General features: G+C 36.8%; 1 protein-coding gene across 1 annotated transcript in view; it reads left to right on the forward strand.

Annotated features, from left to right (window-relative positions):
- The first annotated feature begins 1,817 nt into the window (after positions 1 to 1,817).
- Positions 1,818 to 24,513, forward strand: part of LOC114659384 (guanine nucleotide-binding protein G(i) subunit alpha-1) — an 82,290-nt gene continuing 59,594 nt past the window's right edge. Inside the window, exon 1 of the mRNA XM_028811845.2 lies at positions 1,818 to 2,277. Coding sequence (XP_028667678.1) covers positions 2,160 to 2,277 — 118 coding nt within the window. The 5' untranslated portion in view covers positions 1,818 to 2,159. The remainder of the gene's footprint in view (positions 2,278 to 24,513) is intronic.

The following is a 24,513-nucleotide window of genomic DNA, read 5'->3' on the forward strand; positions in this document are numbered from 1 at the left end:
AGTGACAATCTCATTTTCTCTGTACTATAACTCTGGGTATACTTGTAGTTGTTTCACAGAGTTTTGAATACCTTGTTTGACACCCATTTCTTCAGATAACACACACAGTAAAGGAAATAATGTAAGTAATCTGCAAATAAAGGCAATGTTAGTGACATAACAAAATAAATCACAATTAATCATATATATTGTGCTTGTAATTGTGTCTAACTGAGGCAGTTATTTTATTTTTTACAGAACAATTTGTCTTTAAGGAGATTTATTGCAATTCATTTTACTGCGCTGTTAGCTTAACTGCAGGGTACAGTATTTCACATAGGATGCAATTACTGGATTACAGGCATACAGTATGTATCAAAAAAATTTTTCTGTTCTATTGGCCATCTAACTTTATTATTGGAATTATCTTAAGAGGCTTAAAAAACAATTCTGTATATAAGGAATCTACTTCTCTATTAATTATATATCTAAATTATCTGTGTATCGTATTGTTATTAATTTGTTATAATTCCTACCTAATTAGAATTTGCTTTTCTTTGTAACTATTTCTCTTTGACATCTTGTAAAGCATTTTGAGCTACATCCTGTGCATCAAAATGTGCTATAGAAATTTGTATTGTTGTTAATACTGAATTACTTTCATAAATGTGCCTCGGGGACTTTGCAAAGCTTCACTGTAAAATATGTGGCTTTATAGTTTGCCCTCCATTTTTATTGCTTTTCCTGGAGTTAGTGACTTACGCAACTATCTGCATATGTTCAATAAATTCTTATTCAACACTATTTACATAAGGCTATTTTAAATATTTCAGATTCGAAGAGGGCACAGATGTTGTCCATTAAAAGAAAAATGTAAATACAGATACAGTACATAAAATATAAATCCATAAACTTATCATTAAAATAATTACTATCATATTTTTTAAATAAAAAAGGAAAATTTGTTTGTATTTAACAAATAACAGCTTAAACTACTGTAACATTGGGCAGCACAGTAGCGCAGTGGTAGCAATACTCTCTCGCACTAAGGACATCGGGATTTGCATCCTGGCTCCTCCCGGTTGGACTTTGCATGTTTTCTCTGTGTCTGCGTGGGTTTTCTCAGGGTGCTCCGGTTTCCTCCCACAGTCCATGGATATGCAGGTTATGTGCATTGGCAATTGGCTCCTAGGTGTGGTGGTATGTGTATTCACCCTGTAATGGACTGGCACCCTGTCCAGGGATTGTTCCTGTCTTGTGCCCAATGCTGGCTGGGATAGGCTCTAGCAGACCCCCGCGACCCTGATCAGGATTAAGCTTTCTGGATAATGATTATTATAACTTTTTTTTCGTTTGGGCTGAAACAAAACACTCGGATTTAAGCACCACACAAAACTGTCTGCAGTCTGACATGTGGATGTCACGCCTGAACTCCCTTTTTCAACCGTGTCATTTTTACCCCATAGTATTAGTTTTAATCAGAAAACGAGGCACAAGCAAGCCATTTATAAAAATGTTATCTGCCAATTGGTTCAAGAAGGCCAAGCTGACAGCGAAAGCTCAGCTATGCTTGTTTATACATTTAAAATGACTTAAATAATAGAACTTCTTCCTGTACTAGGAATCATGAGTTAATCGAAGTAAATCCTCTTATACGGCTCTGGCCCTGATTTAATCAATCAGTCGATTAAAACACGCCACAAAGCTCCAGCTTCCTACCAAAGACACCGCCCGCCTTTTTCGGTAACAAATGTTACGCGAACGGTCGCGAGCGCTGCAGTGCAAAAGCAGGCGGTGGCAGAGAAAGCGACTTTGCGCATGCGTAGTATTTCTGAACAGGAAGCTGCGAAGCAATTACTCCGAGAAGAGGAGAGAGGCGAGCTTGCTTGAGGGAAACTGGTGTGAATGCCTTTTCCCGTCTCAAAAAAATTTAATAATTTATTGGGTTTTTTTTTTAAATCCAACGAAAAGGAGACTATAAGAAACGAAGAGAAGAGTGGTTTCTAGTGTCCTTTAACGACGGTCGCATTTCTTTTACTTTGTGGGATAAGTAATTTTTAGAAGATTTTTGGTCTTGCTGTCTGGGTGTGTTTTCCATACTACCGTTTTTCGCATGCTAATACAGTAAGGTTTGGATTGCATTTTGTTTTAACTGCTAAGAGGATCCTTTATAATTAACGATGGGCTGCACGCTTAGTACGGAGGACAAGGCGGCGGTGGAACGCAGTAAAATGATCGACAGAAATTTACGAGATGACGGAGAAAAAGCGGCCAGAGAGGTGAAACTGCTGTTACTTGGTAAGGATGCCATCAAAACTTTTTTCCAGTCCGCGTTGCACTGAATGACTGCGGCTACGCCTTTATGTGCTCTCTCCTCGATGAATGTGCTGTTTTATATGCAACACATGGATATCTTGTTTAGCTTAAAAAGTGTTCAGTGCAGGGGCGAATGAAGATTGTGATATCTAAAACAAAAGCAGGGGCGATCTGCTTTTGGTGGGTGTTGTTTGGGTGTATTCAAACGGAGATCCGTCATCGGTGCGTGGTGCTATTGTCAGTCTGTCTGGTGGCAAGGCATTCCTGCAAAAAAAATCTCGTGAAGTGTGTACCGCCTCAGTTGTAAAATATTAAAAGAAACACGTGTAAAACCCATTTCTGATTAACGATTTTAAAAGGGTATTTTTTGAGTTTGTACTGTTACATTCAGGAGTCGGTCTAGGCAAGGGTTGAGAAATGAGAGTGGGCTTGAAAAACTAGAGGCCCAAATGTTCCTTTGTTAGTGTACACAGACACGTTGTGTTAAGTGTTTTCTTTGGTGAGCAATCCAACATCTCATCACTTGCAAAACTTGGCCATTTGGGCTGATTGTGGTTTACTTCACGCTTGTGGAAACTTTCGCCGCGGTATTCGTTAGCGTATTGAATGCATTCTGGGTATTTCATTAGCTACCTCTTCTTACATGACTCGTTTTTATTCGAAAAGCAAGCACACAGTCTTATTAAATTCTTCCCGTTTTGTTCGTTGTCAAGAAGAAGTGGAGTTTTTCAGAATTTGGTTTTTGATTCAGTGTACAAGTTATACACTCGGAAGTTCAGTAAAACTCGGTGCACAATTAGGAATTACAGCGTTTAAAATGAAGATACTTTAGGTATTGTATTTCAGGTGTCAGATTGTTAACAACATATGTGCACGTATTCTGATGCCACAGTGTGGTCATCGGATGCGTAAACCCTGCTGTGAATTACCGTCAATGTATCCTAGATGTAGTGTTTTATTTGCACACAGCACCTAATGAAAACGATGTAGTCGCATTCCATGAAGTTCTACTCCTTTTGTGTTTTGGTAAACAAACTGTATGTTGACACAGTTGTCTGGTCTGTGCTGGCAGTTACAGGGGAGGTGTGGGTTATTTCTTTGTGAAATGCAATATCTACTACTTTAAACAGGAGTAGTACTTTTTCTGGCGCTTCTTCACTTTTAAATCTTGTGACAGAAGACTATTTTCAACTGCAACGTTGCCCTGTTTTATTGTTAATGGTTGGCATGCCATAATATACGTATTTTGTTTACTGAGGATATTTCCCGGTTTTGTTGTTTATGATGACGCATACATGTTGTTTTTATTTAGCATTGGCATTTTCTCTAGAAAACTGGTGTGTTTATCTGTTTAGCATTTTCCTAATCCTTTTATTTTACACGTATAGGTGGTTGTTCCTGTTTGTGTTTTAAGTGTTTTTGCACACGTTTTTGATATCATTCCTCCACCCCCCCCCCCCCCCCCCCCCCCCCCCCCCGTGTTAAGTGATTGATATTGAGCCTATTTGTTTCACCAGTGACTGACTGTACCTAGAGTTTTGCAATGAGGGCAAAAATTATCACATTAAAAAATGTTTTTCTCACAAAATAATAACTATATACAGTAAGTAATAATTGTGTTGGGTGATTTTTTCAATTAAAATACACAAGAATGAACAACAAAATGAGGTTGTATCAAGGCTCAAGTTTAATTTAAAACAAAGTAAATATACATGAACAGGTAAAATTGAAAACATAGCATCCTTATCAGTATTTAATCTAACGTGTGTGTATAGTAGTTTGCAGGCTCAGTTGTTAATCTTTTAGCTGTAAGGTACCATCGTTAAAAATATTTAAACTCACAAAGAGACTTGGTTTGCCACATCTGCAGAACTGTTTACACTATTTATACAGATTTTATCTGTATACACTGTTTGTGTATGTTATATATTAAATTTTGAGGCACTGTCTAGGCCTGGGTAAAAACGATTCGTTTTCGATTCTTAAAGTCTCAAGTTTGATCTTGTGACTCTGTATCCTGCTCAATTACTATATATTATTTTTTTTTTATCTTCGTTTTTGGTGCCCGATCCAGTAGATGTTGCCAATGTACCTTTTAAGGCTTTCTATGGAAAAAACACTTTACTATTGCATAAAATGGTATGTCCTGTTTAACTAAAATCAGCATCTTTGACACTTAAACCAGATGTGTGGACAGCTGAACATCAAGGGCAGCAGATTTTTATTTGACAATCACACATTAAAAATTACCGTGTGCCTGTCGTGAATGTGTTGTATATGAGTGTGCTGAATGCCATTCACACCAGGAGCATCGTCGCTCCCTGTTTGCAGAGCTGCTGAGATGGCTTGCTGTTGTTCCAAAAAACCTTTCTTGTATTTCCAAAGTGCTGTTACATTGCATGACCGCATCAGTCACATGTTTTTGTGTTGGCAAGTCCAATTAACGTTGTTTCTCTTTAAGCATGTGGCTAGCTGTACTACTACTATGGAAAAAGTTTGCGACACGCCTCACCCAGCAATTGTTAGAATTTTCAGAGTAGCATGCAATACCAAAGTGAGTATGTGTGCAAAGCAGTTGACTTGAAGTAGCTCCATAATAGCAGCATTATCAGTCATGATGGCCATTTCTTTTTTCTTTCATGTTCCATTCATTCAGTGCCACTGTCGTCAAGCAATCTGCTCTAGATCATCATTTTAAATTGCTTTCTTTTTGCTTGAGGATTGTGAGGACACATTTTCAAGATTGATTAACATGACTGCTACAAGTGAGCAACTGAAAAATTATGGAAAGACACGAGTCTTCCCGCTATATCTTTAATTTCGACTAAGTCAAGATTATTTTAAATGTCCAATGAGGGAATAAATTTGGCTTACATTTTAGTTGAAGGGTGTCTACATGGAGATTCATAACACATGAATAAGGTTATTGAATAACATGTATTATTTTATAAATTTAATATTTTATTATTTTATAATGTTATTTGCAGTGCTTTTTGAGCAATATTTTGTTTCACATCTTCAAAGTACTATTTCTTACTAATCAAATATTTGTTCTTAAATGTCATTTCAGGCTTATGCATACTGTAAGTTATGAATTCAATATGTACACTCCCTTCAAATAAAGTGTTCTGGAAATTTTTCACATTATATTAATGTTCTCTATGCATGGTTAAGTAATTTCTAAAAAAAAAAAAAAAAAAAAAGCCAGTACTTCAGATATATCAGTGCACGCTAATTCAGTCAAGATAAAATCAACATCGAATTGAGACATTGTGAATTGGAATTGGATCGGGAAATCAGTGCTGATACCCAGCCCTACTGCTGTCTTTCATGTCCAGCATCCTGAATTCAAATCCTGCACCCAGTTGTACGTGAGGAGTGCACATTCTCCCCATTACTGTGTGGGTTTTACACATTCTCTCCCTTAAGGCGTGTACATTAGATGTCATGGTTGTATGCAATGAATGGCACCAGCAACCTGCCCAGGGCTGTTTTTGGCCATGTTTCCGGAGCTGTCTGTGTGCCAACAGAGCAACTGTGACCAAAAATTGGACTGGGCTTTTTGAGAATGTGTACACATGTTTATAAACTACTAAGATATCCTAAAATAAGTTGAAGGTCAATAAAATAAAAACAAAACAAAAACATTGTGAATTTGAATTTCACATGCCTGTTAACTATACAGTAAGACATAGCACTTAGCTAACAAGTAAGAAATAAAGAAATGAGGACTAACATATGCCATAGATATGGCATTTTGTTCCTTTGCTGTGAGTTGGCTATGAGGTTTGTACAATACTGAACTAATAGGAAGTGCTGTCAGATGATTGTGGCTGTATACACATTTGAACTTAAGTAGAAACCTGTGCAGCTTCTTAAGTAGAAACCGGTTTCCTTGTGGACTGGGAATTGGAAAATGAGGAATTAAACGTTTTTCATTTGTTTTATAAAGCTGAACCAAGCTAAAAGGTTTTTTTTTGTAGTGTAAGAACACTAACAGTGAGACAGCCTCCCAGATTAACGAGAAACTGTGTGTTGGTGAAGGCAGCTGAAGAGCTTTGCCAAAGTTGAAAGTGCTGTTCAAAAATAATGATAAACTCAGTAAAACCTGGCATATGTTAGTTTTCCATTGTTGTTGAAGAAAGAGGAAAGTAGCTACCATTTTGTTATTGCTATATCAGTTTTAAAAGATTGACATACAAAAAGTAAAAATTAAGAACATCAAACCTGTAATGTTTCTCAGTGAAAATAAAAACTAAGCTGATATTCACAGCAAACAAAAATTAACAAGTGACCTAATAAATAGTTAAAAAAAAAAAAAAAAAGTATGGAAGAAAATACATTTTCCAGGTCATTCAAGCAAGTGATCAACTATTTTTTGTAAAGCTCTTACAAATTTTTTGTAGCTTGATTGGCACATATTTGCTGAACATACTTGCCAAAGTGTTGTTGAACTTGTTAACCGTACTTTAATATTTTGCAGCCCAGGGTGTAATTCTGGTGCTGTAAGTGGGATTAAATGTAGGTTTATGCTTAAGTGGGCAAGATATGGACATAAGTGAGATAAAAAAAACAAAAATTGTATATGTAATCTTAGTAGAGAAGCATTTTGCTGTATTACATGGTTGGGGATTCAGTAATGTTATCTATATGGAAGTATATAAAGCAATTGGAGAAGTCTTATTAAATTCAGGGATCTTTGGCAGATTTTATCACAACCTATAATTTTTAAAGAGATGTTCAGGTGTTAAATGGTTACCAATGGCAAAAGCACTACCAGAATCGTACATTTGCACAAGAGACACATTGCAGGAAAGGTCCTACACACACCACTTTAGGAGCTCTCCATATATGCAGCATAGTAAAGAATTGGCCCCAGGGTTAGAAGACAAGAATATATAAGTCTCCTTGCTGCCAGGTGTTAACAAAAGGAGAAAAACTGATATGGTAAATTGGAAGGGGAGCACTTAAGTAGAGAATGGAGTATACCATAACATCATGATGATCACCCTTTTTTGGTTTGTGGAAGCACCTTTGTGTTTTATTAAAGCAGGAGGTTTGTTTGGATAAATTGCTTTCAACTTAATTTACCAGAATTTAGCTGTTTTACCCCACTGCTCTTAGCAAAAGAATGCAAGCTCATTAATAAGATTTTTTTTTTGGTCATTCCTTAGTTCAGTTGACTGTGTTACTTGGTGTTTTACCTTAAAGGTGAAATTAATTTTGAACTTAACTTTCTACCAGAGGGCAGCAGGTTGTGTGGCAGAATATCTTGATATTTTTGCCGTATATCCTGACCAGAACTGCTACCTGCACAATATGCTGCTTGATACCAGGTACAGAGTGTTTTGGGTGATAAATTATGTCAGCATGTCTTCTAGAATTATAGCCAAAAGGTTCTCCATTGGTCTCATCAGACCGTAGTTTTTTAAGGTTGAGTGTGTCATCTTGGATAACTTCAATAGGTTTACATATTCTTTCTTATGAGAAGTGGACTCCATCTTGTCACTTCATCAGCACATTCCAGACAGATAATACAGCAAGTTAGAAAATGTATAATATTTGGTGAATTCACGGAGTTCACAGAAAAATTACATTTAATATTTCTCTGATATTGTAATATGCAGAATAATGCAGCCATGAACTTGTTTTTCATTTAATTTAAACACTGAGTATATACAGTGGAACCTCAGTTTGCGAGCATAATTCGTTCCGGAAACGTGCTTGTAGTCCAAAGCACTCGTATATCAAAGTGAATTTCCCCATAAGAAATAATGGAAACTCAGATGATTTGTTCCACAACCCAAAACTATTCATATAAAAATGATTAATACAAAATATAAAGTAAAAATACATAAAACAAATTAACTTGCACTTTACCTTTTGAAAAGAATCATGGCTGTTGTGAGTGAGTTTCTAAACTCTTGTGGGATTGCACCCAACGGGACAACACGCGGAAGAGTGTCCCAAAGCAATCGCAGTCTCCCAGCGCTGTAGTAGTTTGCCATAAAAGCGAATCCGAAGAGATCGTGGACATGCTGTAAGCGCCTGCCATCGATGGGTGATACAAGGAACATTATAAATGCGCAGGGCCCTGCCTGACTGCTGTGTCTGTGTATAGGAGAGCGGCAGATCCCGCTACAATAAATAACCGCGCTGTTGCTGTTTCAAGCTGAATAAAGATGGTGTTGCTAAAGTACTGAGACTCAGCTTCGTGCTTTAGGGTGCAAGACGGGGACTCGCACGTCACAGCACACACACGCGTGCGAGCACACACACGCTCACACACAGTCACAATGCTAATGCTGCAGTAAACAGTATACGCTCGTACGGATGTTGACTATATGAGTGAGGCACACCGACTCAGACGGAGAATAGGAGACGATTGCCCACAATCCTGCAGCGAGAGAGAGAGAAGAACCATCAGCTCAGTTGTGATCAAATGACGCTCAGCAGACAAAGCGTATACATACTACTCGTACTGCAAGACCTCGCTCATTTATCAAGTCATAATTTATTAAAAATTTTTGCTCGTCTCGTAAACCAAGTTACTCGCAAACCGAGGTTCCACTGTATTTGTTCACTGTATGCTTATAGAGTAACGCTTAAATAATGTCTTTCCTCTTACATTCACATCTGGATAAGTAGCTTGCTTTTTTTTTTTTTTTAACTTCTCAAGCAGTAGGAGAGGTGAGCTTGTTGAGTGCTGGCTTGCTTGCATGCGTCATTTGAGAAATTTAACTTATACTGGGAATCTAGTTTGCTATAAGAATTGCTGACGGATGAGTTAAAGGGGAAATAAACACAAAGTTGATGTGACTTCTCTCGTGATAAATCTGAACAGTAAACTAATCCATAACTTCAGTCACACAGTATGTTTCTTTGTTTTAAGATGGGTAAGTTTGCACATTTTTCAGTGAGAGATTTTGAAATTTCAAAAGTTTGTACAGTGTACTATATTTCAGATATATCAAACGAAACTTGAATTTTCTTGACAAATTTCCTTGCAGAATAACTGGCAGATTTTGACTAAAACAGCCCACTTGGAGCCAGCTTGTTTCATGCACAAAGGCAGATAGACATGGCAGTTGTAGTAGGCGCTTTTCACATTTAAATGTAAATGTACCAAAAATAATTGTAATATGCAAAAAATGGCCAGTAATTGACTTTTGGTGGCCTTCCAGGTGAGCTTTTACCTTGTCTGGTCATCAGTTTTAGAGTGTTGTCGTGATTATGCCATGTTTCAATTGCATTTTATTTTGTTTCCCTTCTTGGTAAAATCCTTTTAAAATTCCCCTCCATTTCTATACATTTCAACAGTAAATTACTGTAATTCCCTCTTCATTGGCCTCCCTGCAAAATCTATACAGAAGCTACAGTATATTCAGAACTCCACAGCCAGAGTCCTCACCCACAGAAAGTGTTTTGCTCACATTTGCCCTGTTCTCACCCAACTTTACTGGTTACCGGTTCCATCAAGGATTAAATTCAAGATTCTACTTCTCACCTTCAAAGCCCTACATAACCTTGCCCCTCTCTGCCACACTGAGCTCCTAGCTCCTTACACTCCTTGTCGTTCTCTTAGATCCTCGAGCCGTATTCTCCTTACTGTCCCATGCACCAGACTCTCCACCCTTGGAGGCAGGTCCTTCATTGTTATGGCCCCTCAACTCTGGAACTCTCTTCCTCGAGATTGCTCCTCTTTCTCCACCTTTAAATTTCAATTGAAAACTTTCCTCTTCAATGAAGTTTTGTCTTCTGTGTAATTTTTTTTTTTACTCTGTATGTAAACTGGCCTTGGGTTTGTGAAAGACACTCTATAAATGCAATTTATCATTATTATAATTAGAATTGCATTTAAACTCTAGTTATCTCCAAAGCTTGAAAACATTGCACAAAGGTAACTTGTCTTCACCCGACATCAACCTATGTGAATATGATAAGCTCCAAGTCAAATCTGCTACTACTGCTGAATTTCCCCAATGGTTTCTTGTTTGCAATATGAATTGTTAAATTCTGAACACACCTTCTGGAGAATGTACTTTTAAAAATTTTATATTTGGTTTTCACCTAAATATTATTGGTTACAAGACCTTGTATATTCAGTACATTACAGTAGAACTAGTCTTTTCAAATAGTTTATCTTCACCCCCATCAATTAAATGATGCTTTATGACACATTAGAGGTGGTATAGAAAAATTGGACAATTTATGACAATAGAAGGTATAAGGTGTGAATCCTCTTTCCAGCTAAAACTACTGTTTGAAAAATAAAACTGCAACATTCAGCTTCAAACCCGACACAGAATTTTAGTTATGGTGTCAAGCACATTTGTAGTAGAGGCTGAAACTCTTTTTACTCTTCTCTTTTTAAAAATGAGAGTAGGAGTGAAAGTATAGATTTGATAGCATTACAGATTCTGGAAGTCCTGTGTAACAGGTCCCGATTTATTAATAGTTTTTTCATTTTGTCTGATTGTTTTTTTTTTTGTTTTTTTTTTTGATGATTATTATTTATCAGATATTTTTATTCAGAGATTTAAAAAAATCAATATACATGAAATTCATTTCTGTGTTAGAAGTACTAATTTCGCTTATGGGTGAGACAAACCTTTGAGTACAGTAAGCTTAGCGCTGCAGTTACTGCCAAAGCTAGCGAAAAACTGGAAATCTTTCTTAATGATGGCTGGTTGATGCTTAAGAGGGTCAGTACAGCTTTATGTATCCAGTCACATTCATCTGAGAGCTTCAGGTTTAACATATGTCTCACAAGGAAGAGTAAGTGAATAATAACCGTTTGTAAGACTGAATGGGTTTAGGAGTGTGGGTGGCGGAGGAAAATGTTGTAAACCTGATATGGGAAGTGTCACAACTTTTAATCTGCATCCAAATATAGTTGATTTATTGCATATTTTAAATGTTAAATGTAAGAAATGGTCGAACAGCAGGTTTAATGTGTGTTGGGAGGAGTTCTTTTCAGTGCTTGAGTTGCTTGAGCAGAATAGACCAAGGGCATTAACAGTGTCTCTGCTTTCTCCAAAATAACTCCATTCTTCTATTTGTGAGTTATGTTGAATGTTTGCAGAGTAGGAATAAAGTATTTGCAGCCAAACTCTCAAGATTTAAGTGTAAGAAGGGACACTGTGTTTGGCTGAAAAAACTTTAAAAATGCAATGCTGTGTTAAGTTTATTTTTAAGTTCGTTTGTCGTCTGCTCATAGTACATAATGAACACAGTACAATGAAATTCTTACTTGCATGTCTCATGAGAAGAGTTGATGATGATGATGATGATGATAAGACTTGTGCACACACAAGTATATGTAGCATACAAAATATATATATAGCATTTTATACAATATATACAGTACTATATATTTGCAAGTATTTGTAGGTATAATACTGTATATACAATGTATATGCAGTGTTTATGTTACAATATTTGTAATGATTGGCAGTTACACTCTTTGGATAGAAACTGTTCCTGAATCTACTGGTGTGAGTGCCAGTGGTCTTATACCTTTTGCTAGAAGGAAGGAGTAAGAAAATGAACTCTGTGTGATGGATGAGGTCTTTAATTATACTGTTTGTTTTTTTTTTAAGACAGCAGGTGTTTTGTGTGGCAGCTGGGTGTCAGTAATATACTGTGCTGCTGTAAATTTCCAAAGAAAATATATGCTGTTCATTTTTTAGTTTTACTTTTTAAATATGAAGCCTTCAGCATTGATTCAGTTATTAATAGCTTAATTATCAAAGTAATCTTTAGGTGTTACTCAAGCAGTGGTAGCAATGATGAAATGTGCATAGAATGGTGGACACCTCCCAAAAATAATTCTGTCTTTGAAAGGAAAAAATAATTAGTTAAGTTAATTAAAGTTTTTACGTACAGTATCTTCATGGGAGACCGAAAATAAAGCAAAGCTGGAAACAAGTGAGATATGACTGTTTAAGCAAATGAGGATGTTTCGTGGAAGGGGGAAACAGAAGTGCATAGTTCTTCTATGCTGAGCAGAAAGAATCAGGGGTGGTTTGTTGGTTGGGTAGAAGCAAAGCAGTGATAACACAGCAATTAAAGACGCAAGTGTTCTTTGCAGATCCATTACAGGATAGATTAATCTTTTTGCCTTCCATATAAAATATTTAAATTAGTGAGGCTTCCTTATTTCCCTAATCTTCTACTGTGTAAGCATCAGCAATTAAAAATATTATATCTAGAAATGAGGAGAATATTAGCAGTATCTCAAGACTTTTTCTAGTTGTCCACACCTCTGTGTGATCTGAAGCAATACAGGGAAATAGACGTCTAAATACCTCATGCAGAGAATGGAACTAAGCTATTCATGATATACATTCATCAATGTGCCAAACAGAGTTTGTAATCCAACTTAAAAATTGATAAGTGTGCACATCTTTGTAGATTAAAATTACTCAAGATACTGTAAAAGTAACTGCTGTCAGGGCCTGTATTAGTATGTGTTGGAATCTCGCTAGACAAGAGAACAATTGTAACCTTCCTTGGAAGGATTGCCAAATGGAGAGACGGACGAGAGTCCCTAGCATCATTCAAGGAATGTACATATAATGGAAGGAAAATGGAGAATGCCTGGTAAAAAATTGTTAATTTCCCACCCCCGTAACTGCTGAATACTGCTGGGAATACAGCCAAAACATTGTGACCCTCTTCAGCATTTTTTTTCCGTTTGTTTGTATCTATTCGGGATGTCACAAAAGCAGTACCAAAGTTGTATCAAATTCTGGGTACATAACAGTACCAGCTTTTCTAGTCATTCTGTACAGCATTTATGTGACTCCAAGTAGACTAATTATTTAAGAAGGCACAATGAAACATTAGTAAAAATTACATATGAAAATGGCACCCAGTAGTGATGCTGCAGCACCACATTAACACATGTCGAAATGAAAAATGGCAGAAGTCATATCTGAAAATGCTTTGTGTTCAAGGCTGGAGAATTTCAGTGCGAGACTGCAGGAATAGTAATATTTGGGTTTGCAGTCAAAATACATGTAGACTTTTATTATTGCCCCATTTATCACATTAGTTTTTAGTTCAGAAATAGATTTGTGTGTGCTTTGAGAGCTTTCAATTATGTGACTGATGAAATGTGATTGTTTAACAGATTTGTTAAAGGTTTATGAGGAGATTAATCGCTCTTTAATACCATATCCTACACAATCACTAAAAAGGAACTGAGGCTTGGTGTTAAATTTCTGATTGCATTCAGTTTGTCCACTGATGTCCATTAATCCATTTTTTAACCAGTTTCTACAGTTCAGAATAATGCATTCTACCATGTTACCCTTAATGTAACATCTTTTCTATTAATATAATTGTGGATGTTTATAGAGCCTGTATTTGTAATAAAGTCTGATTACCCATGTAATTCTCTGGGCAAATAATTAAATTTTGTTAATTAGAAAGAACAGTAAAAACCTATGGTCTATAGTTTAATTGTAAAAATACCAAAGTTAATACTTTAATATTTGACATAACATTTATATGCGTCTGGTTATTCAGGAGCTTAGTGTAAAAAGTTTTTATAGGGACAAAGGAAAAAAAAAATCTATCAGAATAGTTGATCAAGGAACATGAAATTGGTGATCTGTGTTGGTCTTAAAAAAACCTGATTGGAGCATCCCTAATAAACAACTTGTGAACATTTAGATAGATAGATAGATAGATTTAATACATTTTGTTACTTTTTTAAAGATTGGTACTGTGTTCATTATTTATTGCTATGTGTTATACAGTAAACGTTTTGGTAAGAAGCAAATATTGCATTATTAAAATGGTAATCCATATTTACACTTAAACTTCAAGAATTATAAAGGTCTAGCTGATACACTGAAGAAGAAAACACACCTGTGTAAATATAGTAAATGTATATTTCAATCATTAAATATGATTTAAAACCAATAAGTGCAGGTATATTTACATTTAAGAAGTGTAATTTTCAGTACCAATGAATTGATTGTGTGTATATGTATAGTTTTTTTATATTATAATATACATTTTTTGTTGTTAGAGAAATGATGAAAACTACTTTATAAGCCTTGTTATAGATAGGTACATTACAGAAATGTTGAAACAATGTGACTGCTTGTAATTGAGAAGCATTTTATTTTCTTTTATGCCGTATGTATTATAGATTCATATTTTTGTACATATTTTTTTGTAAGTATTTAAGTAAATTTTATTTTAGCCTTTTTATGGTCACTGTAAAATAAGCCTACAGAATTTCATTTTGTTAATAAAAAGTGAACAGTTAACACATGCGGTCTATAGTTTAATTATAAATACACATTACTATATGACATACTGCTTCAATGTATCTGGTTAAGCATGGGTTTAGTGTATAAATTTTGTAAAGAAGTAAAGAAAATCAGTGATTGATATTGGCCTAAAAAATCTGATCGGAGGATCCCTAGGCCATATATAACATGTTTTGATCATTGATGAAGCAGGTTGCTCTAAAATGGTCTGATGGCCATATTCAGCCCTTGGGCCTTGAGATTGACAGTCTTACTCAACCGCAATACACAGATTCTATTTAACTATTAAGAAACTAAAAAAATCTGACAAACTTTGAATAGTTTAAATCATTTCTAATATTGTTCCTTTTGCTATTTGCTTTTGTACACAGAATGGGAATAATAATTACAAAATGTAAATCTTTTACATTTTCCTACAAGTAGCGGCATCCAGCCGAATTCCGTTTTGATTTGTAAAATATGCTACTGAAAAGATATTTGGGATTATAAAAGTAATGCATTTGTGCATTCAGATTTGAGTAGGTGTTGTACTTATTACAATACAATAATACAGTAATCCCTCCTCCATCGTGGGGGTTTCATTCCAGAGCCACCCGCGAAATAAGAAAATCCGCGAAGTAGAAACCATATGTTTATATGGTTATTTTTATATTGTCATGCTTGGGTCACAGATTTGCGCAGAAACACAGGAGGTTGTAGAGAGACAGGAACGTTATTCAAACACTGCAAACAAACATTTGTCTCTTTTTCAAAAGTTTAAACTGTGCTCCATGACAAGACAGAGATGACAGTTCTGTCTCACAATTAAAAGAATGCAAACATATCTTCCTCTTCAAAGGAGTGTGCGTCAGGAGTAGAGACTGTCATAAAGACAGAGAAAGCAAACAAATCAATAGGGCTGTTTGGCTTAAGTATGCGAAGCAGCCGCGGCACAAAGCTGTTGAAGGCGGCAGCTCACACCCCCTCGTCAGGAGCAGGGAGAGAGAGAGAGACAGAGAAAAACAAACATGCAAAAATCAATACGTGCCCTTCGAGCTTTTAAGTATGCGAAGCACCGTGCAGCATGTCGCTTCACTAAGCAGCTGCACAGAAGGTAGCAACGTGAAGATAATCTTTCAGCATTTTTTAGACGAGCATCCGTATTGTCTAGGTGTGCAAACAGCCCCCCTGCTCACACCCCCTACGTCAGGATCAGAGAAAGCGCAAGAGAAAGAAAGAGAAAGTAAGTTGGGTAGCTTCTCAGCCCATCTGCCAATAGCGTCCCTTTGTATGAAATCAACTGGCAAACCAACTGAGGAAGCATGTACCAGAAATTAAAAGACCCCATTGTCCTCAGAAATCCGCGAACCAGCAAAAAATCCGCGATATATATTTAAATATGCTTACATATAAAATCCGCGATAGAGTGAAGCCGCGAAAGGGCGAAGCGCGATATAGCGAGGGATCACTGTACTACTTATTTTTGTATATCACGCTTCATTATTAGTCCTGCACAGTACTGAAATGTTACTGAAAATGCAGTATTGTGGCTGGATATTAGAGTAGTGATCAAAGCTAATAATCCTTAAAGACTGTTTTCAACTTTGCCTAACAAATCATACTTTTATCCTAAGGAAAGAAAATTATAGCTTAGTTGGTAGCAGGTCAGAAAAACAATTTGGAACATGACATTGTGTATTTTGTGTACTTTGTTGTGTTTATGATAACTCACAGAACTGATTAGACCCTGTCATTGCCAATGTCTGTCTACTAATCCTGAATTACCGATTACTTGTAACTGGGGACTGCATCCCATTTGATATATCGGTCAAATACTGTATGTGTTTTTGTGCATTTACACATTTCATACTATATTAGTTATTGTACTAATGAGTATTGCTTTGGCTTTAAAAAGTAGCAGACTACACAAATTTATTCATTGCTGTCAGCAAAGAATGAAGTTGCCATTTTAGTAGCTCCTATAACTGAATCTGCCATTCTGAACTTGGGACATATAAAGTGTTAACATATCATTAGAGGTTTGCAACATGCTTTAAAGCATTATAAGCTGAGCAGCATGCACATCTGGACAAAATATTTGCAACACTAAATTATATTTTGCCATAAATGCTTGGAAAAGCTCATTTGATCACATTTTTTGACTAGACATGGATGCAGAAGTTACCACTTGCTTTGAAATGTGATTAACGTTTAACTGGCTGCAACTGTAGTTGTCCAACTTGTCTATGTTGCCTATCCCTGCCTGTTCTAGAAAAAAGTCTACCAATTTTGCAAAGGTTGGTTAGGTTCTTGTTGGTGTCGGTAGTGGCCAGCAATGTGGAGTACATTCTTTAAGTTCCTAGAATTGCATGTCCGTTCTGACAGCAGGGCTGCAGGTGTACTATCCAGATGGCGAATGACAAAGTGCTATAAATTTGTAGTAGCAAGGTGAAGAAACTTCTTTAAAATTAAAAGTTTAAATATTCACTGAAGAATCAGTATTTAATTGCCGCTACAATCTGAAATTGCTGTAAACAACTTTGCAACATGGCTAGGCATTTAATTCACATTTATACTTTTCATTAAGTATAATTGGAACCATCTCTTAGCCTACCCTACCATTTGCAAATACACTTTAACTTAATTGAATGACATGGAGTAAGATCTCTACTGTTGGTCATTGACCATAGTGTGACTTGTAAATTACCACAGTTTCTTCCCTTATCTTTACTCTTTGGTATTGTTTGAAAATATACTAGTTTATGTTGACATGCAGTGCTGCTTATAGAGATTGAAGACCCATTTTGAGATGATGCAATCTCACTCTAATCCACATAATACAGTATGTATTATAAGACAAAAGTTATTAATTTCTTCCTGTCAAATGTGTCTTACTGTGGTAAAAATTAGAGTACTCCACCCAAAAAGTTTTTTTAAAAATATTTGTTACTTATGTAACTCAATTTTGTTATGGGGAACAAGCAAAATGAGATTTTTTTTTTTAAACTAATCCAGCTTTGGTTACATATCCACTCCATTTATGACCATCTCTCTTATGCACTTTCTCCAAGAAAACATGACCTTAAAATCTTTCTTGGCCACCACTGCAAAGTATAGTAAGTACTAAGTAACATACAGTACAAGACAAAACTTCATATTTGGGTAAAACATTCCTTTAAAGGGTGCATGGGCCTAATTTTTTCTCGTTAGGATATTTTTGTTGATTTCACGATCACTGTCTTGAGAGCTGAGTCTTGGTCTTCCTTTGGTAGGTCAGAAGCAAGTACTTGATTGTACTATGACAAGTATATGATATGTATAATTAAACTTTGAAACATGGAGTGCTGTTAAAGATCAGTGACAAATTGCATGTTATAAACGTAACAAAAGTAAATCTTAATTTATGGTTATCCCTTAATATTTTTTATTGGCTATAATGCATACATATGAAAATACATTTTTAATTTCATTTTTTGGTGTAAACTGGGTTTACTACAGTGATTATTCACATATTTGAATACTTAATTTTTTGTCTGAAATCATTTGTATCATGCATCAAGCCTTCAAATCTGCATATCACAAATTTTAGAAAACCATTGTTTCCTTTAATTCCATGCACCTACTCCATGAAATCAAGCCTGAAATCTGCAAGTTTTTCTATTAAATCCTAACCTGGATAGATATGAGGCAAAACTTTATGTTCAATCCATTGTATTGTTTTAAAGCACATTTTGACATACAAATCCAGCGAGCTATATACTAATTGAAAACATAACACAAAATGACATACAATAAAAACAGAACATAATGCCAGAACTCCAAAAGAAAAAAAAAGAAATATAAATAAGTAAACAGACAACTCTACCTGTATGTTCAGATGTTCCTGAAGATCTTAATACTTCATATAGGTATTTGTTTGGCCCTGTGAAGCAATACAAAATACAGGTATATGTATTACTGTAGAGAATAATATATATTTTTTTAATTTTGAATGGTAGACCACATGCAGTTACCAAAGCAAAAACATTGAAAGACTGATTCAGTATGAAGCAGTATGTAATTGAAGGCCACAAAGTTTTTCCTCGCAGATAACAGTCTCTCCCTAAGAGGACCTATTTTGAACTTTTTAAAAACTGTCAAACATTTCAGTGAAAAAGAATTTGCCTCTCTTTTCAGCTCACATTATTATCTGAAATAGCAGAAACACCTTTGACACAAAGTAAAGTGACTCTGGTGGCACTTCTTGCTACTGTTCAGAAAATAATAGCACTAGTGATACTCAATGTTAAATTATTTGTGCACTGTTTCTGTCATGCAAGATGTGTTTAAGCTGTTATTCCTAAGATCCACAAAGAAGGGAACCCAGGAAGGCATATAATCTCAGGAATTGGTTCCCTTACAGAAAATGTCTCGGAATGAGTGGAGCACATCCTTAAACCCCTCACCTGCAATACAATCGGCTACATCCAGGATACCACTGTTTTTTTTAAAAAAAACTGCCTGCTATAGGCCCCTTACCTAAGGGAATCATACTGGCCACAATGGATGTTGAGGCACTTTACAAAAACATCCCCCATGATGATGGCATATTGGCATGTGAAACGTACCTTAAACCAGTGGTCCCCAACCTTTTTGACAGCAAGGACCACTTTATTAGATGCAAATTTTTCCACGGACCTGTCGGGGGGGGGGGGGGGGGCAGTTTTATACACAATTTACATAACATTTCTATTATTATTAAGCAGTTCGCATACGTTTGCAACCCAAGATTTTTCTTTCTTTTTTTTGCATATAACAAAGACATATGCTTTGCATTTGCCATTCCAATAGACTGCACATCACAAACATTAACACTTATCGTTTTTTTCGTGTCTGCCGTTTCTATAGGAGGGTGACAATGAGTTAAATTCCAATGGATGTTTTTTCAGATGTTGACAAGCAATAAGCAAAAGGTATCACTGAAAACCACAGAAAACAAAAACATCAAAAAAAAAACAGTACGAGGAAAGTTCAAAGAGAGAATTTTTTTTTTACAATGTTTCTGTTTGGGGATCGTTGTGTAGCCTAAATGTGTACAACTGAGCTGCGGCCACAGATCTAACTGCTCTGTGGATGATTCATTCAAGCATTTCAAGGTCACCTCGTTGTAATGAAAGCATCTGCTGAATGTACTTCGTAGTAACGAGATTTCTATAGTCTCGTGTCATATGGGGAAACTGTCGGGACCATAAAAATACTTTGTTGTAACACTCTCTCACCTCGGTCTCTCTCCTCTCTCTGGGCCGCTGCAAAGCCCCGCCCACCAAGCATTCTGAAAAGTCTGAGTGAGTCTCCGTTGCCGGCAGTTCTTTCGCGGCCCCGGCTGTCAGACGGCTGCGGCCCGGTAGTGGGTCGCGGGACCGGTGGTTGGGGACCCCTGCCTTAAACAACATGATTTACCCACGGAGTCAGTTGTTCAAATGATACAATTCATTCTGACAGACAATTTATTCTCATTTGGACAAGACTTCTACTTGCAACAAATGGGGACAGCAATGGGCTGTCGGATGACACCTCACTATGCAAACCTATTATTGACAACATTAGAGGAAAATTTTATGTCAACGTGTATCTTAAAACCAATGTTGTATCTCTGTTACATAGATGATATCTTTGTGATCTGGACTGCCAGTGGGAAGGACCTCCTCCCTTTTCATAATGAATATAATTCTTTACACCCCAACATAAAGCTGAAGCTTAAGTACTCAAAAACAGAAGTCAGCTTCTTTGACACCACTGTTCAACTGAAAGACAACACCCTTGTAACTTCTGTTTTTCACAAAACGAAGGACAGGCAGACCTAACTGAGAGAGTGATAGCTTCCACCCCAAGCATATGAGGCACTCCATTATTTTCAGCCAAGCAATACGTTACAAATGTATTTGCTCAGACCTGGATGAACAAATCCAGAAGCTTAGACAAGATTTCATTAGACAAGATGATGCCCCCAAAAACAACAGACAATCAAATAAGAAGAGCTACTGCCATACCCAGAGACAACCTTCTGAAATATAAAAAACAAAGACAACAAGAACCTCATTCCCCTTGTTGTCACCTATAACTCACATCTTGAAGCACTTTGGAAAATTATGAACGAACTTCAGCCAATGCTAAACAATGAGGAAATGCTGAAAAATGTAATGTATTTCCAGAACCTCCCCTCCTGGAATAAAGACAACCTACAAACCTGCAGCAACTAATTGCACAAAGCTCTCTGAGTGAACCAACAGGAAATGGTACAAAAGATAATAACCATAATAATTCATTACATTTATATAGATGTAAAACATGTCCTTACATTTATGATACAGATTGTGTAGTTACACCACCCTGCCAAATAGAACATCGCATAAAGGGATAACTTTCCTGCAGATTATCTAATGTGGTCTACCTAATTCTCTGTATGAAAAATCCCGACAACTGCACTCTATACCGGAGAAACTGGACAAACACTCCACCAAATAATGAACTTACACATGTTCCACATTAAGTATGGCAACAGAGATGTTCCTGTGGCCATTGAGTCTGTGAGGGGGGACTTTAAAGTCACAGTGCTTATGGGAAAGAGAGAAAAGAATGGGAAGTTAAACTCGTGCTAAAATTTAACACCTTACATCATGGTTTAAATAGAGGACAAGTTTTATGGCCAGATATGAGGATTGTTTGCATCTCTCAGACTGACCCCAGACAACCTGACTACAGATCCATACTGCATTAAAAAACTCATCAGAAACTTCAAAAGACTTTGTTGGACAGTTATCAAAAGATCTTGACTATACATTCTTCTCCTCTCCTGCTAAATGAATCTTAGTCTGGAGAGATCTATTAATTTTTTACATCTAAGATATCTCACTTAAAGGTTTCCTATGCCGTTTCTGTCCTAGTGTTTATATTAACACAGGAAATTCCAGTTTCTGTATTACATTTTGCCTGAAGAAAGGGGCCTGAGTGGCCCTCGAAAGCTTGCATATTATAATCTTTTTAGTTAGCCAACTAAAGGTGTAATTTTGCTTGACCTCTCACTACACTGTTATTCCAGAGATAAGTGAAAATTTGAATGTTACAGAAAGGGACTACATATTTTCCTCTAACCTGTTAGATGCTTTCATACTGTACTGACTTTTAACCTGCCCTGGAGTGCTACCTTAAAAGTGACTTTGTAGAGGGAAATTCAGTTTGCAGAAAGTGGGACAGTTATATGTTTAATATTTAATATATATTTAATCCCTTTTCACTGGAATCTGTCCCTGCGGTGGGTCAGAGTCAAGAATGTACAGTCTGCATATTTGGATTACATAAGTTTGCACCTTCCTCAGTCCTTGTCCAACACAACCCGCAAGTTCATGATTATGGGTATGGAATTATGAATCCTGATTCTATTAAGATGAAGGTGGATTAACTGAGTAAAAAGTTACACTCTGTGACTCTTTGTAATTTTTTGGAGGAATGGGTGGTTTGAGAAGCTTTTCCTTTGCAAGGGACAATAAATTTGTCTGCTAGTATATCTAAAAAGCTTCATTTGTTAAAGGGCAAGTAAAGTATTCCTCCTGCTTGAACATGGGATATTAAACAGATAAGAGACCTTTGTATAGGGTAGAACAGACCCCCTTGCCAATCAATGGTGGCGTAAATTACAGTTCACCCCACAGCACAGTAATAAGAATGGGAAGGTCCTTTTATGGCATTTTAATTACATGAAGGAGATTTATATGATGTCTAGAATAGAGATAGAGTGATACAGTTTAAGGGGTTTGATTAAGGAAGACTTTATGGGTTTTTATTGGAGATAATAGTATTAAATAAAGGGAATGCAAATAGTGATTGGATATTCCATGAAAACATTTCCGTTTTGCATCCTCATCAGGTACTGTAAAAACAATTTTTTTTCTGTATATCTAGTTATTTCTGGCTGTAATGTTTAGAAACTGATACAGTGAAACACATGTAAAATTCTGTTGTGATTTTCACATTTGCAGAGTCTTTATTTATTGCTTGGTCATTTTGGAATTTGGTGGTCATACGAGATTTTGTGCAGCAGACATTGTTCAGTCACATTCAGAGTACATGCAATAGCTCTGAGCAAACAATTGGAAAAAATGTTGAGGGAATGTGGGAGACTATAGACCTTTTTATTTGTATGCAGTATACGCAAATGTATCAAAGCAAAAATATTCAGATAAACCATCTCTTCTCGTACAGCTAGGTATTGACTTCCTGTACATGGAAAAGTAACATGTTGAATGTGTATAACAAATCTAACATCGAGCGCTTCACTAAACAAAAGTCATCATGCAATATTTGTGGATTCTTACAGTATAAACATATTTTGTGGTACATTGAAACCCTTATCAGTGTATTACAACATGCATGTTTTCCAGCTTTCAATTACTCCTCAGCACACTGATCTTTTTGTTAGTGTTTGTGTCGGAGTCTTTCTTTATAATTTAGTCTAACTGAACAGTAATGTGATGGTCTTTTCTGTTGGCAGAAAAAAAAATAAGGCCTATTCCTCTCTAGATGTACAGTGCATCCGGAAAGTATTCATAGTGCATCACTTTTTCCACATTTTGTTATGTTACAGCCTTATTCCAAAATGGATTAAATTCATTTTTTTCCTCAGAATTCTACACACAATATCCCATAATGACAACGTGAAAAAAGTTTACTTGAGATTTTTGCAAATTTATTAAAAATAAAAAAATTGAGAAAGCACATGTACATAAGTATTCACAGCCATTGCCATGAAGCTCAAAATTGCGCTCAGGTGCATCCTGTTTCCCCTGATCATCCTTGAGATGTTTCTGCAGCTTAATTGGAGTCCACCTGTGGTAAATTCAGTTGATTGGACATGATTTGGAAAGGCACACACCTGTCTATATAAGGTCCCACAGTTGACAGTTCATGTCAGAGCACAAACCAAGCATGAAGTCAAAGGAATTGTCTGTAGACCTCCAAGACAGGATTGTCTTGAGGCACAAATCTGGGGAAGGTTACAGAAAAAAATTCTGCTGCTTTGAAGGTCCCAATGAGCACAGTGGCCTCCATCATCCGTAAGTGGAAGAAGTTCGAAACCACCAGGACTCTTTCCTAGAGCTGGCCGGCCATCTAAACTGAGCGATTGGTGGAGAAGGGCCTTAGTCAGGGAGGGTGACCAAGAACCCGATGGGTCACTCTGTCAGAGCTCCAGAGGTCCTCTGTGGAGAGAGGAGAACCTTCCAGAAGGACAACCATCTCTGCAGCAATCCACCAATCAGGCCCTGTATGGTAGAGTGGCCAGACGAAGCCACTCCTTAGTAAAAGGCACATGGCAGTCCGCCTGGAGTTTGCCAAAAGGCACCTGAAGGACTCTCAGACCATGAGAAGGTAAATTCTCTGGTCTGATGAGACAAAGATTGAACTCTTTGGTGTGAATGCCAGGTGTCACATTTGGAGGAAACCAGGAACCGCTCATCACCAGGCCAATACCATCCCTACAGTGAGGCATGGTGGAGGCAGCATCATGCTATGGGGATGTTTTTCAGCGGCAGGGACTGAGAGACTAGTCAGGATAAAGGGAAAGATGGACTGCAGCAATGTACAGAGACATCCTGGATGAAAACCTGATCCAGAGTGCTCTTGACCTCAGACTGGGGCGACGGTTCATCTTTCAGCAGGACAACGACCCTAAGCACACAGCCAAGATATCAAAGGAGTGGCTTCAGGACAACTCTGAATCTCCTTGAGTGGCCGAGCCAGAGCCCAGACTTGAATCCGATTGAACATCTCTGGAGAGATCTTAAAATGGCTGTGCACCGACTCCTCCACCCAACCTGATGGAGCTTGAGAGGTGCTGCAAAGAGGAATGGGTGAAACTGGCCAAGGATAGGTGTGCCAAGCTTGTGGCATCATATTCAAAAAGACTTGAGGCTGT

Source organism: Erpetoichthys calabaricus, chromosome 1, assembly GCF_900747795.2.
Source record: "Erpetoichthys calabaricus chromosome 1, fErpCal1.3, whole genome shotgun sequence".
Taxonomy (NCBI): domain Eukaryota; kingdom Metazoa; phylum Chordata; class Cladistia; order Polypteriformes; family Polypteridae; genus Erpetoichthys; species Erpetoichthys calabaricus.